Source organism: Anser brachyrhynchus (assembly GCF_964034855.1).
Source record: "Anser brachyrhynchus genome assembly, chromosome: 1".
In the NCBI taxonomy this organism is placed as follows: domain Eukaryota; kingdom Metazoa; phylum Chordata; class Aves; order Anseriformes; family Anatidae; genus Anser; species Anser brachyrhynchus.
In genome coordinates, this window is record NC_137694.1 from 105,253,853 (window position 1) to 105,266,559 (window position 12,707).

Consider the following 12,707-nt stretch of genomic DNA (forward strand, 5'->3'; position numbering starts at 1 on the left):
TGTGATAAGCATGATGAAGTAATACAAATCTTTAAAGACCCTAAGCTAAATTCTAAAGTCTTTATGCTGGTTTTATGCAAACAACTGATTTTGTGATTCTTTTATTCAAAAGTGAAAATTTGTTTTGAAAATAGACTTAGTACTTCAGGTTTCCACATATTTGCAGAAGATTTCTACAGTAGCACACTTAATCAAAATTCTTAGCTGAATTTTAGATACCCTCTACCAACACTACAGCAAAGCTTTCAACCTGACTCAAGTGCATTCAGCGCCTGTAGGCTTGGACCATAGGTGGAAACCCACTAGTATCTCAAATTGTCCCAGCATATCCACCGTATAGGTAGGATGCAACAAAATCAGTTGGGTAGTCTTGCTCCTCCAGTTGCCTGCCAGCAATTCTCCCTCAAGGAGTGACCAATTATTGTACAATAGATGCAACTGACTGCAGGTAAGTCCTAGAGCTTCTCAGCATGAAGAACCCTGTTAGATTATCCCAGGTAAGTGCAGAAACAGCAAAAATACTGTAGGATGGGAATAATTTGCATTGGGGACTTCTACAAGAGTGTAAAACTAGGTTCTAAGGCAAGAAATAGTTGTGTCTTCATGCCAGACCAAAAATGCCCTCAGGCTCTCAGAGTCGAGTTATGCATTCTACACCACTTAATGACCTTAATGAACTAGTCACTGTCCAGAATCCACCCTCCTCACAGCACATCACTGAGAAAGCAGTTCATGGGTGCAGAGTGAAAACCAATATGGTTCCCTCATCCTCGGTTGGGATGAGGGGAATTGGACGTGGTTTGTCACTGTCACCACTAACAGGACATAGCTTTCAATATACACAGAGCTCAGTAAGACCAGGACGGCACTTTAAACAAAAAGCTTGTGTTGAGAACCAATCAGTTCCAGAGGAACAGTTTCTTAGAAGAACTGATGAGGATTTGGGGCCATATATGCAACCTGGATCTCCTGTGCTTTCAAAGGAAGAAGTGCAGTCTAACGTAGCTAGATAGCCTTTCAGAGCACAAAAAAAAAAAAAAAAAAAAAAAAAAAACCAAACAAAAAAAAACAAACAAAAAACAAACAAACAAACAAAAACGCAGGAAGGATTGGCTTCTGGACACTGAGGTGGTCCAGAAAGCTGCAGGCATTTCTGATGTTGTAAAGAAAGCTGCCAGTCCTCCAGGGCTACTGGCACAGGATGAGCTAATGCTCATAGGGATCTAATGTTTTCCTCTTCCACATGTTTCTCCCTGCAACAGCAGAGCATCTGACATCAGATTCCAGTAGTGAAGAATCTTCTTCTTCTATGATTGAGATAGTAGCCTACATCCTTTTGGCTCATGTCTCCAACCCAGACTTGGCAGTCAATGAAAACACAGTGAGCAAGCTTGTCCGCTGGCTCAGTGAACAAAGAAATGCCCGTGGGGGATTTGCTTCCACACAGGTAACAAGCTGGGGAAAGTTACGGGGGAAGGAGAGAGAGTGTACCTGGAGTGATGTGCATGTGTCTTGCACGTGCATGTGTCTCGCATGTGCATGTCACTCCAGATCCATCCTTTGCAGAGAGGCACACATGAGCCCTGTTTGGGAAGGGGAGTGCTGTGGGGAAGCCCTTCTTTTCTGTGGTATAATTGGGATCACCTAAGTCTGTGACTGCCAGTCCTAAGGTTCTGAAGCCACCCTTGCCAACTAACAGAAGTCATCCTGCTACCTGTGCACTTAATGGCACATACACCAGCCGCATCACAGCGTGATGCAGGGCCATGAGGTGTGTGGTTCTCCATGTAGTGCCTGGATTAGTGTGATGGATCTTGTACTGCATTGCTTCATACCAAAGTGACTTTCTTTCTATCTTCAGGACACAGTTGTTAGCCTGCAGGCACTGGCTCAGTATGCAGCCCTGTTTCCTCATGCAATGAGAAATGTAAATGTGACAGTGAAAGCAAAGGAGGCTTCTCCATTAGAGTTCCACGTGCACAGAAACAACAAGTTGGTCCTGCATCAGGCATCTCTTCTTGCAGTCCCAGGGACGTACACAGTACAGGCGACTGGCAGTGGCTGTGTGTATGTACAGGTGAGCATACAGAATGAACAGAGCTGTTAAGTTTTTCCACTGACGCTTTAAGTGAGGTTTGGTTCTAAGTAGGTGCTATTGCCTTAAGTTCTGAGAACTTGAAGAAGCTTGGCTTCTTTCTCCTTATGGGCAGGATTCTAGCTAATGTGCTTTCTCACAACTTATTTTTTCAGTAAAAATGAGACAGTGTTGTACTGAATGGGGCCTTGGGTTATAGATAACTGAGCCTCCACGCTGGGGGTTATGTTTGGCGGATGTATCAGACCCTATGTGCTGAACACAGCTTATCTAAACAGAAAGCACAGCTGTAGCCAGCTGTGTTAGTTGCTGGTTATTGATTTGTTAAAAGCTGGAAGCACAGATAGGCCTTTGTCTTCTACAGGGAAGCTGTGGGGCACTTCACAGACATGTTTTCTCCTCCACCAGAGTACTCTCTACTATAACACCCCACCACCAAAAACAGAAGAGGCCTTTGTCCTGGATGTGCAAACAGTACCAAGAGAGTGTGATGGTGTCAGGAAACAGCTTGACATCCACATTTCTGTCAGGTATGTCATTCCTTAAAGCTCTTCCTTCAGCAGAAAGAAGTGGAAGCCCCAGCAGTATGACCAAAACCACCTAAATACCTCCTGTCTGTGGCAACAAACACCAGGCAGACTCTTATTCTCTATAGATTACAAGTGTTGTTTGATAAAATGTTTGTATTCGTTCCTGGTGTGCAATAAGCCAATCCACACGGTGCGTCAAGATATTGGTTATTTCAGAATTGTGCAAGACTGGGTACCAGGTGGTTTCCCACAAAGCTGGCACCCCTAAGGATTTTTCAAGCCACTCTTTATACAATCTCTTATCAATACATTTACATGTTTGTACAATCCCGTAGCCTCTGATTAGTTACATATTTAGCAAACTGCCGGTATAAGAGAATCATTCTACATATCCTCAGAGAGGAAGGGTCCCTTGTTGAGGTGGTGTCTCCCAGCCCAGGGGCATGATTTTTACTATTACAATGATGGTAGTTCATGGATAGTCCACATTAGAATACTCCTAATCTTTGTTTTTCAGCCAACTATTCACATTACATTGATTGGTGACATATTTAAGGGAATACATCAGGATGCTTCCCTCAAGAATGTCAACATAACATTCTTGCTGATTAGCGTTTCCTCAGTTAATCATCCCTTAGACATCTCCAAGGCCTGGGTAATCTCACCCTTTCTTCAAAGTACATATTTTATCTCTTCCACACAAAACAGAAGTTAACTATACACTGGTATCACAAGAAGATCATGAAGTGAGAGCTAAGGCCTGGGGAAGCAAGTGAAACACATTGGCAGTGGCTTACATAACCACAGCAACCATCTCAGTCAGCTCAGCAGCTCCCAGAGCACTGGGAAAGCAAGAAAATGAGACCAGTCCACTCAAAATCTGTAACATCACAGATAACTTCCATTTTTGTAGAGGGCAGTGTGAATATTAAGCATCATACATTTGCTGCACAATCTGTCTCCATATTGAGCAAGTAGATGGGGCATAGGGCTTTTTCATTTCTCCTATTAGCTAGGCAAGCTTGGCAAGCTTCTGTGCTTTCACATCACTGTAGAGCATAACAGAATTTGGACCGTAGTCCATCACTGGAAATGCTGTGATGCCTTCCGTATCTCATGTGCTTCTCTCCTACCTTTCTTCAGTTACACCGGGGACCGTGGGACCAGTAACATGGCCCTGGTGGAGGTGGAGATGCTGTCAGGATTCATTGCTATGAAGAGGTCTGTGAAAGCGGTAAGACTTTTTCCTCTGTCCTTCTCTGAAGATAAGATGATCTACTTTCCAGATGTAGCTCAGCCAGAAATACTCAAACGTCTAAAGAACTGCTGGAATATGGTAGCTACTATGAGGTTATCTTAATATAAGTTAACTAGATGAACCAAGTGCAGATATAGTGAGCTATTTCACAAGGTAACTTTCTACTTACCAAACTGATTGTGCAGTTTTGTCATGTCCAGTAGTGAAGGTCACGTATGAGGGAAGAAGTTAGAAAGGAGCTGAAAAACACCTAGTTAGAACCATTTGGGATGCACTGAAATTCCTCTTGGTTGCCAGTGCTATTTTATTTGTAGGGATACTCCATAATTGTTAAATACCATTGAGTTGTTTAATGACATGCTTCAGTGTTCCAGGAAATAGCTAAAAGATCCATCATATTTTCCTATTAAATGGCTTTATCTTTTCTATAAGTACTGAAAGTAGGATCACAGCTCAAGGACATTTGTTCCAAATCTGAGAAAATCTTTTCTAAGGCTCTGTGTGCTCTCAGCAAATATCAATGCCCTTATAGTTAGGGAATGCAGGCCTTCCCTTATCTAGGCTAAGTGCCATAATTAGTAGTGGTACTCTGACAAGTACCAAAGTATGTGTGAAATAACAGGCAAGTCCAACGAGCTGATGCTAACCAAGCTCATCTCTTGTCTTCCAACATAGCTGGAGAAGGTACTCTTTGTGAAAAAGACAGAGATAAAAACAGACAAAGTCACAATCTACTTGGAAGAGGTAAGAGGAAGACCACAGCTATCTGCTCATTCAAGTAGTATTCAAGTAGTGGTATTGCAACAGCAGAACTTTGTGTTGGGTCTCTCACAGTAGCAACAGCAGTGTTTTGTGTTGGGACTTTTAGAGATCAGAAATACAAATCTCTAGGCTGGTCAAATCTCTAGGCTGGTCAAGCAAGTCAAAATTTTGGCAAAAGAGGAAGGGGGGGGAGAACATGTAAAGGTGAAGAAAGAAATCTCTGATGCAGAGGGGATAAAGTCAGGATGCAGATGACTTTGAGATGGTCAGTACATTTCTGCTCCTTTCTGTTCTTCCCTCTAGCTGGGTAAGACTTCTCTGAAGCTTAACGTCTCAGTGGAAGAAGATATTGAAGTACAGAACCTGAAACCAGCAACAGTGCATGTCTATGACTACTATAAGCCAGGTGAGATTTCAGTGGCATAGGCAAAGGGTCACTATCTTACCCTCCACTCATGTCGTTTATAACCCTTACTCGGTGCACTTATTCCTGCAGCTCCAAGCTTGGGTTTCCTCTGTACAGAACTTCTACATTCTAGTTGCAGAATCATTCGCTTTTCTGTTCCTGTACATTTCTTGGGATGAGACTGCTGGACACTGTCATCTTTTGGTGTACATGTATTCAAAGTTACTGTGTTCTTTGACTTGCTCTAACTTCAGGCTAGGTCTCTGCAGGAAGAAAGCTTCTTTGTCAATTTACCAGGTCTTCTCCTGCTTCTTAGCTTTCTTGAAAATATTTAGGCATTTGTTTAAAATCAGTATTATATACTGCCACCCTGATCCATCATAAGGCAGAATTTATTTCTATGCTTTTCAGATACAGTGTAATGATCCTACTACCCACTGGGTGCTGTCATGTCTGAGAAGATGTTAGGAAAATAATTTCTTATCCTTTAAAGCTCTAAATGAACTATTAGCACACAAAAATCTTGGAGTTATTGTGAGCCTCTCTCTGATTATTCCATGACCAGTATGAGGCAAAACAGCAGACATAACAATAAGAATTATTAAAAAAGAATTTGAGAGCAAAATGCAGAAGGTACCACTGGAGATTTAGAAAGCTGCACTGTAGGTCTACATGTTGTATACTGAATTCCATTTTTGCTCCCCCTTCCACACTATGTCAAGAGGAGGAGAATTCTTAATCCAGCCTTTACAGAGCTAAATACTGTCACTTGATGCGGTCTCTCTTTGCTATGTCATCCTCTACTAGAATTTTTGTGCTTTATACAAACACTTTAAAAATTCTTAAATGACAAGAAAATACTATTCATCAGTAAAAAATGAGGCTTCCAGGAAAACCTACTGAAAGGTTCTCTGTTTAAAGAAACATCCTTCTATTAGAAGGCATTGCACTGTGTAATAGTACCTTTTATAGCTGGAGTGGACACGTGTCAAGGAAAATTCTAGACATTTTTCTCTTCCTATATTCACAGCCTCAAAAATGAAGGTCGTGGGATGGCTGTGTTAAAGAAAAAGAAGCTTGGCATTATCTTACCATGTAGTTCTGCAGCTCACCATACATTCTTTTTTTGTTTCTACAGATGACCGCACAGCAAGAGAATACAATTCCCCTTGCAGTTCAGGTTAGTGTTAATAGGCTTTCAAGACGGGAACAGCTGAAATAGTTGGAACAGAAATCTGGCTGTAAGCAAGCAAAGCAGCCCACCTCTGCTCTGTATTTAAGTCCATCAAGTGCTGGATGGACTGCACGTTGAATTGAAATCTACTGTATTAGTTATGGGCACTGTTTCTAGTCCAGATATGATCTCAGTGTAGACCAGGGTTTGAACATACCAAAGAGAGTTTAAAGGATCAATTTTTATTCCATTTCCATATATCCCTCACATGTACAGTCCTCACAGTATCCCAAATCTGAATGCAACTGGAAATGCATATGTCATTGACAAAAAGATGTTGCAATTCATTCCCAATGACCTCTTGGCACTTTGACTTGTTCCTAAAAATTCATTACACACTGTGCCTTTTCTTGTTTTCTTTCTGCAGATGTCTAGATGGATTCCTACAAGAACTCCACGGCTCTGGAACCAGCAATCTGAGTTTCTCGTTTCCATAAGGAAAACTTCATTGCTCTGGCTCTACTCTGTGTATTCTGCTGTACACACTTGTATTCTGTTGGATACACCATATTTCTTTTGATGCCCTTAGTTTTTATGTGAAACATGACTTGACATGCAGTAGTTTGGGTTCAAGTGAAATAAAGTATATGGAACTTGAAAAGAATGCAGTGACTTGACAGTTGATGAAATCTGCACAGAGTTCAATGTCTAAAAAAAAGAGAGAGAAACATTTCTTAGGTCATGATTACATATTTTTCTTTTGGTTGGCATATTAGCTTAAGCATTCCTCTCCTTCCTGAGTCCCATCTCTGGAATACCTTCTCAAGTGAGTTAACACAACAGTGTGTTTGCAATCAAACTCCAAGCAAAAAAAAAATAATTTTTAACCGTGATCTGGGGTTGCTACATGGCCCTCTGAACCATCTTTCTGTCACAGCTGAAGAGTAAGAACAGGCAAGGGGAAGCCAAAGGAGAACTACTTTACCAGTTCTCCAGACAGTGTCCTATGAAGGGAGGCCATTAGGCCACAATAATCCTTTCCAAATTCTCTATGTGTTGTGTAGACACTTGTTTGTCTCTAGTTCTTATGTCAAGCTGGAGTATTTTAGGAATTTCATAAGGGCATGACCCTGCAGATCTCACTTTCAGATCCGAATTCCATTCCAAGGCCTCCAGGATTTTTTTTCAGTGCCAACTGCTTTAAAAACTGGTCTGATATGCCATACAAAAGAAGAGCTAAATATGCATGTGTTCATGGAGCTCTTTTTATGGCCTGTGCCTCCTTTTTTTTCAGAAGCAAACATTAGTAATGTCCTTTTTGAGATTCAGTTTCCTGCCATAAAAAGATACAGCAATATGGGGCAGTGATGGACTCTGCTTGCATGCAGGACTTGTAAAGCTAAAGCTGTTGTAGATGTTTCATACAAACAGAAGATATTAATAGACATTACAATGCACTGTACTGTCCATGATTGCCCACAGAATATGTCTGTTTCACCTTCTAGTATATGGAAATGCAGTACTGATGTCCTTACAGCTTCCCCTACACACCTGTGTTGCAAAAGGGGATCAAGCAGCTAGCTAAAACAACCTCAGAAAGCTAGCAGACTATACGCATATACTATGGATATAGGGTAGACTAATACTTGTGTAAAAAAGACTGTTGCATGTCACCGGCTTGTAGTACCAGGACAATAGTAGTACTGCAGGATGGGATCAAGATCACAATTAAGACCCCATGGCAAATACTGGTGAATGAGCAGAACTGTATCTGTCCCCAGATTCCTGAATGGGTCCTGAATAAGGAAAGTGAAGAGGGATGAGCACAGAACAATTCCATGCATAGTGTAGTTGGTGTCCTTTTCATTGTCATATCTCCCTCTGAATTGTAGTGGTTCCCTTTTTTTGCTTGCCTTTTTGCATACCCATGCATTGAACGATATATTCAGCGTTAACTACAACTTCTTTACTATCATCTCTTGTATTGTGCACCACTACTCAGTGTTGATCTTTTTCTATAAACAATCTGAAATGACTGTTTCTCTAGGAGTGATTTATGGAACTGTTTTCCTTTTCCCTCTCTCTCTTTCTCTCTGTTTTTTTTTTTTTTTTTTTGAAATGCAGGGCCAGTCACATAAAAGTGTATGGCCCTTCCTGTTTTCTTTGAAGATTGTCATCTCCCCATGTTGGAACTCTAATTTACATGACTATGCCTCCCACTTCCCATAGAATTGGTTTCAGTTTTCACATTTCAGAGAAATATAAAGTGAAGCAAGTCATGAGACCAGAGTTGTTTGGGGAAGTTCACTCTTTCCGTGAACTACTGTGCTGGGTCTGGCTGGGTCTGGCTTCTTTCCGTAATATTTTCTTCTCCCCCTCTTCTTCTGAGGAAGGGGAGTGAGAGAGCAGTTATGGTGGAGTTAGCTGCCCTGAGAAGTAAAATCACCACAACATCACTGCTTGGACTGTTAATCTATTTTTTCTCCGACCACTCAGAATATCTGCCCATAAAGCAGGCAGAGCCAGTCCTTCCTCCCCTACTTGTTATTGTTCTGAATTTTATTGTCTGGTAGGGACAAGAAAAACAAATGAAAATATAAATTCCACAAACATTTGGTGCGAGGCAGAAAACTTGAGAAAGTAATTCTGTTGGCAACTGATACAAAAAGAGGACAGGGCTGAGTTCAATGATTCAAAAAAATGAACGAACTGGATGGGGCCTCTGAGCAGCATTCCTCTAACATTGATCCTTCCCAAGACATCCTGGGAGTCAAATGGTGCTCCTTTGCCACTGGACGGGAAAAGACAAGGGAGCAAAGTGGGCACCACAGACTCCCAGTTGCCTTCCTGGCAGGTACCCTACTTTGGATATTTGGGCTGCACAGAAGAAGATTAGGTAGGAAGGTGCCTTTACCTGGTTGAACTTCAGATAGGAAGTTTATAAATAAAAATAGAAGATTGTAACACAATGCACTTGGTGTGCACGTGTGCCAGGATCTCCTGCCCCTGAATAGACACATGTCAAGGGTCTATTTTTCAGCTTCTGTCATGTGACAACCATGAAATTAGATCTGAGTAGAAACAAGCCTACCAAGATTCCTCTCCTAATAAAAAGTCTTGCCACCTTGTATTTGGGTGGAGTAGGTAAGTAAGGAAGTGAAGTGCATGAAACATGAGTACAAAAAGATGTTTCCGGGCTGTGGTTTCATATCAGATTGGTGTTGTTCAGCTGCACATGAGGGGCTGAGGAAGCTGGCAAAACAGAGGGTTTGAAAAGAGCTGCTGTGCAGCAAGCTTCCTTAAGATAGGAGTGTACAGTAGCTGTCAGTGAAGTCTTTGCCTCTCAGAGCAAACATTAGGGACTGTGGTAAGTGGCCAGCCTGTGCGGTTGTTGAGTGACCTGAAGCTTGCTTAGTTCTGCTGAGTGTAGAATAGGTGCTCCCTATTCTAGGTGATATCCATTAGAAACACCTTCCAGTGCCAGAAGGGAACTTTCGGTATGTGTAAACGAAGGTGGGGTATGAAAAACTAGCAGATGGCCAGGAGACTTCCTCCCATCACCTCACCACAGCAGCTTTCACAATTTGGTTGCCCAGATGGCCTGGAGGCAGTTGAGAAACTTCCTATACTTCCCATAAAGTTTTGCTGCTTCAGACTGAAAAAAAAATAAAATAAAAAAGGCCTGAACACAATACAGCTAACAGGAAATCTGGTAAGTAGCATCTCAGCTACCAAGGGATTTTTCTGCAAAGAAAAGCTCTTAAAAGGAGTGAGAAGTAGGCCCCTTAAAAAGGAGAACTGTAAGCATGTGAGATGACCCTGAATGGATTCTGACCTTGTTAGGAAGCTCTTATCAAAAATAAATAGCATACTTAAAATCTATACATGAAGAAGATAGTTGGCATGCTGAAGAGATAGGGATGTGTTGAAGCATTCATAAAGGTTTGGTGAGTGTGGCTTACTTGGACTTTTGTGGTTATCTGCCAGTATTGTGCAGATAGGGTTGAAAGACTGTACTGCTTCTGGTGGGTCAGAAGAAATCACTGGGCTTTCACAGAATGTTTTCACAGAGTTTATTTTCTCTGAAATACGCCCTAATAAAGAGGAGTTAGGACACAGGACATGTGGGTGTTTTATGGTCTTCTGTATCCTGATACTTTGAACACCTATTTATGCTTAGAAAACACTTTGTCTCTAATCTTGATAGAATATTCAGTAGGTATCTGGATACGTACTAGAAGTTGAGCTTCTTGCACAGCTGTAAAACCGAAAACACTGAGCTCTGTCATAAAACAACCCTCCACTCTCCATAAAGGAGAATATTCAATGTCTCTTTAGCGCTTGGGACTTCCTGGTCACTACATCTCCCTCTTGCTCACTCACTTGGCAAACTCTTCTTGGAAGCACATGCCTTATTCCCTGGATACATGCATGTTAGTATACACTCAACTAACATGCGCCAGTTTGGAGACAGAGCAATGTGCTTTGAATCTGCCTTTCTTACTCTGATTTTAGCCCCCACAACAGCAAAGAAATACAAAGCTGCAGAGCTGTAGTTTGGAGTGGTAAGGCTTGTTATTAGGAAATGTTGTACAGTATACAGATTCTAAAGTTTATTCCAAGATTTTCTCCTTCCTTTTGAGGTGCGCAATGGCCTAGATTTTTCTCATGTAACTGCAGGGCAATGACAAGCTTTTTAAGTAGCTACCACTGAGAACTGTGTGAGACTACATGGGTCCATCTCATGATTTGTACTGTCTCTGTGCAAGGTAAGCATACTTTTAGACTTGCATACAATGACTTGCTATTTTTTAAATCTTACTCCATTAGTTACTTTTCTACTAAACTCAAATAATGGCGTCAAGGTGTGTCATCCCACAGGTAAGGCCAAAACATCCATCAAGATATCAACCCACAGGTAAAACCAAGATATCCAATAGATGAATACTTTTTAAGCTTTCATCAGTAGATAAAAAGTTTTAAGTATGCCTGGATTTCCTTCGTTAACCTGGTTTGATTTACTTTAAGGGTAAAGGCCCTGGAATGTGGATTACCTTTGACATTCAGAAGCTCCTTTCCTGAGAAAAGTCACAACCTGTGACTTCATGTGTTGTACAGTTTCACAGATGATGTCTCACGGTGGGCCTATTCCCACTCTAACTAGAGGGTCACGCAATTTAAATGGGATGATATGTTGATAAACAATTAAATTCATACAGTCTTGATGGCCAAGCCCAGTAACATCTGGAAGTATATTGGTATGTATCAGCCTTTGCTTGTTGATCTGCTTTTCCTTTCATATGTAATTCACAATTTAAAGGCAGAGGAGAGGTGAAGCCTGCCTTCAGGGTATGGCAGGTAACTGCCCCTTGGTGTTGGCTCCTTAGACATAGACAAAGCATTCCAATCTTCCCTTTATGTTTTCCAACATCCCAATCACTGCAGGGAGCAGAAAGGCGATTTGGCATGCATTGACCTGTTTTGTTGTTGATGTTTTTGTCTTGAGGGATGGGAAACAAAGATGAGGGTATTTGTGATTGTGGCCTCTGTACTATCTCAGTTCACAAACATGGAGAACCTTTGTCATGGTAGGAAGTGCAGATTCACACTAGGATTGGTTAAACAGGAAATAAAATATAGGGTATATAGGGTAAGGAAGGTAGAGATGATACTATATAAAGACTTATAAAAAAGGCAAAGCTGGAGAGGTAAGAGGACAGAAGCTAGAACAGCCCACTGAGTCTCTGCTCAGAGAGAGGACAAAATGGCAGTTACACCCTGACATGGGTAGGATCATCTGACCACCTTCGTTCTGGAGATGGTGTTGGGCCAGACTTGCCAGGGCTAGCAGGAAGTTGATGAAGAGTTCCAGTGACATTATGAGGGTGTGGATGGGCTGGGCTATGTGCAGGAAGGCATGGATACCAACGGAGATCTGGGCAGCTTGCAAGAGGTACAAGGTGGGAATATATTTGTCTTTGAGGCTTATCAGACAAGACTGCCAGCTGGAAGAAATAGGGATGGAAAGATTGTGAGTTTGGCTAAGTGGAGAAAAGAAGCAGTGCTATCTCACCTAGCTCGGCCTCTCATACAAGCTGCAGGAAGCCTGTTTGTAATGAGTAGACAAAATAACTACCTCTTCCTTCTCAGAAACCTACTTGCATTTTTCCAAAAGTGAATGTTGTGGAAACTGACATCCAGGCCACATCTTGCAGGAAGGCAGTTTTATCTGGAGCTCTCAAACTCTCTTCCTGACTCACACCAACAGCCCTATATAGGAAGAAGGATCAATGAATCCTTTATCATCTTAGAAACTCATCCTAAAAGAGTTGAGGTAGGTGAAAAGTGCTTGCAGTAAACTGACTGTCCAGACACTCTGTGACTCCTGCATGTAAGCCATGTTTTATAAGAAGACATTATTAGGTACAGTTGTGTACACTTTGATTCTCACATCCAGTAATGATGGTCAGCAAGTTTTCATA

General features: G+C 41.7%; 1 protein-coding gene across 2 annotated transcripts in view; it reads left to right on the forward strand.

The window, feature by feature from the left end:
* LOC308178800 (alpha-2-macroglobulin-like protein 1) overlaps positions 1-7,704 on the forward strand; it is a 30,621-nt gene extending 22,917 nt beyond the window's left edge. Inside the window, exons 30-37 of one of the 2 annotated variants that reach the window (XM_080557882.1) lie at positions 1,263-1,447; positions 1,862-2,077; positions 2,504-2,625; positions 3,769-3,859; positions 4,559-4,627; positions 4,949-5,051; positions 6,190-6,231; positions 6,653-7,704. In XM_080557882.1, coding sequence (XP_080414008.1) covers positions 1,263-1,447; positions 1,862-2,077; positions 2,504-2,625; positions 3,769-3,859; positions 4,559-4,627; positions 4,949-5,051; positions 6,190-6,231; positions 6,653-6,660 — 836 coding nt within the window. In that variant the 3' untranslated portion in view covers positions 6,661-7,704. The remainder of the gene's footprint in view (positions 1-1,262; positions 1,448-1,861; positions 2,078-2,503; positions 2,626-3,768; positions 3,860-4,558; positions 4,628-4,948; positions 5,052-6,189; positions 6,232-6,652) is intronic. The other variant, XM_080557881.1, reaches the window with a different exon arrangement.
* Positions 7,705-12,707: the final 5,003 nt, after the last annotated feature.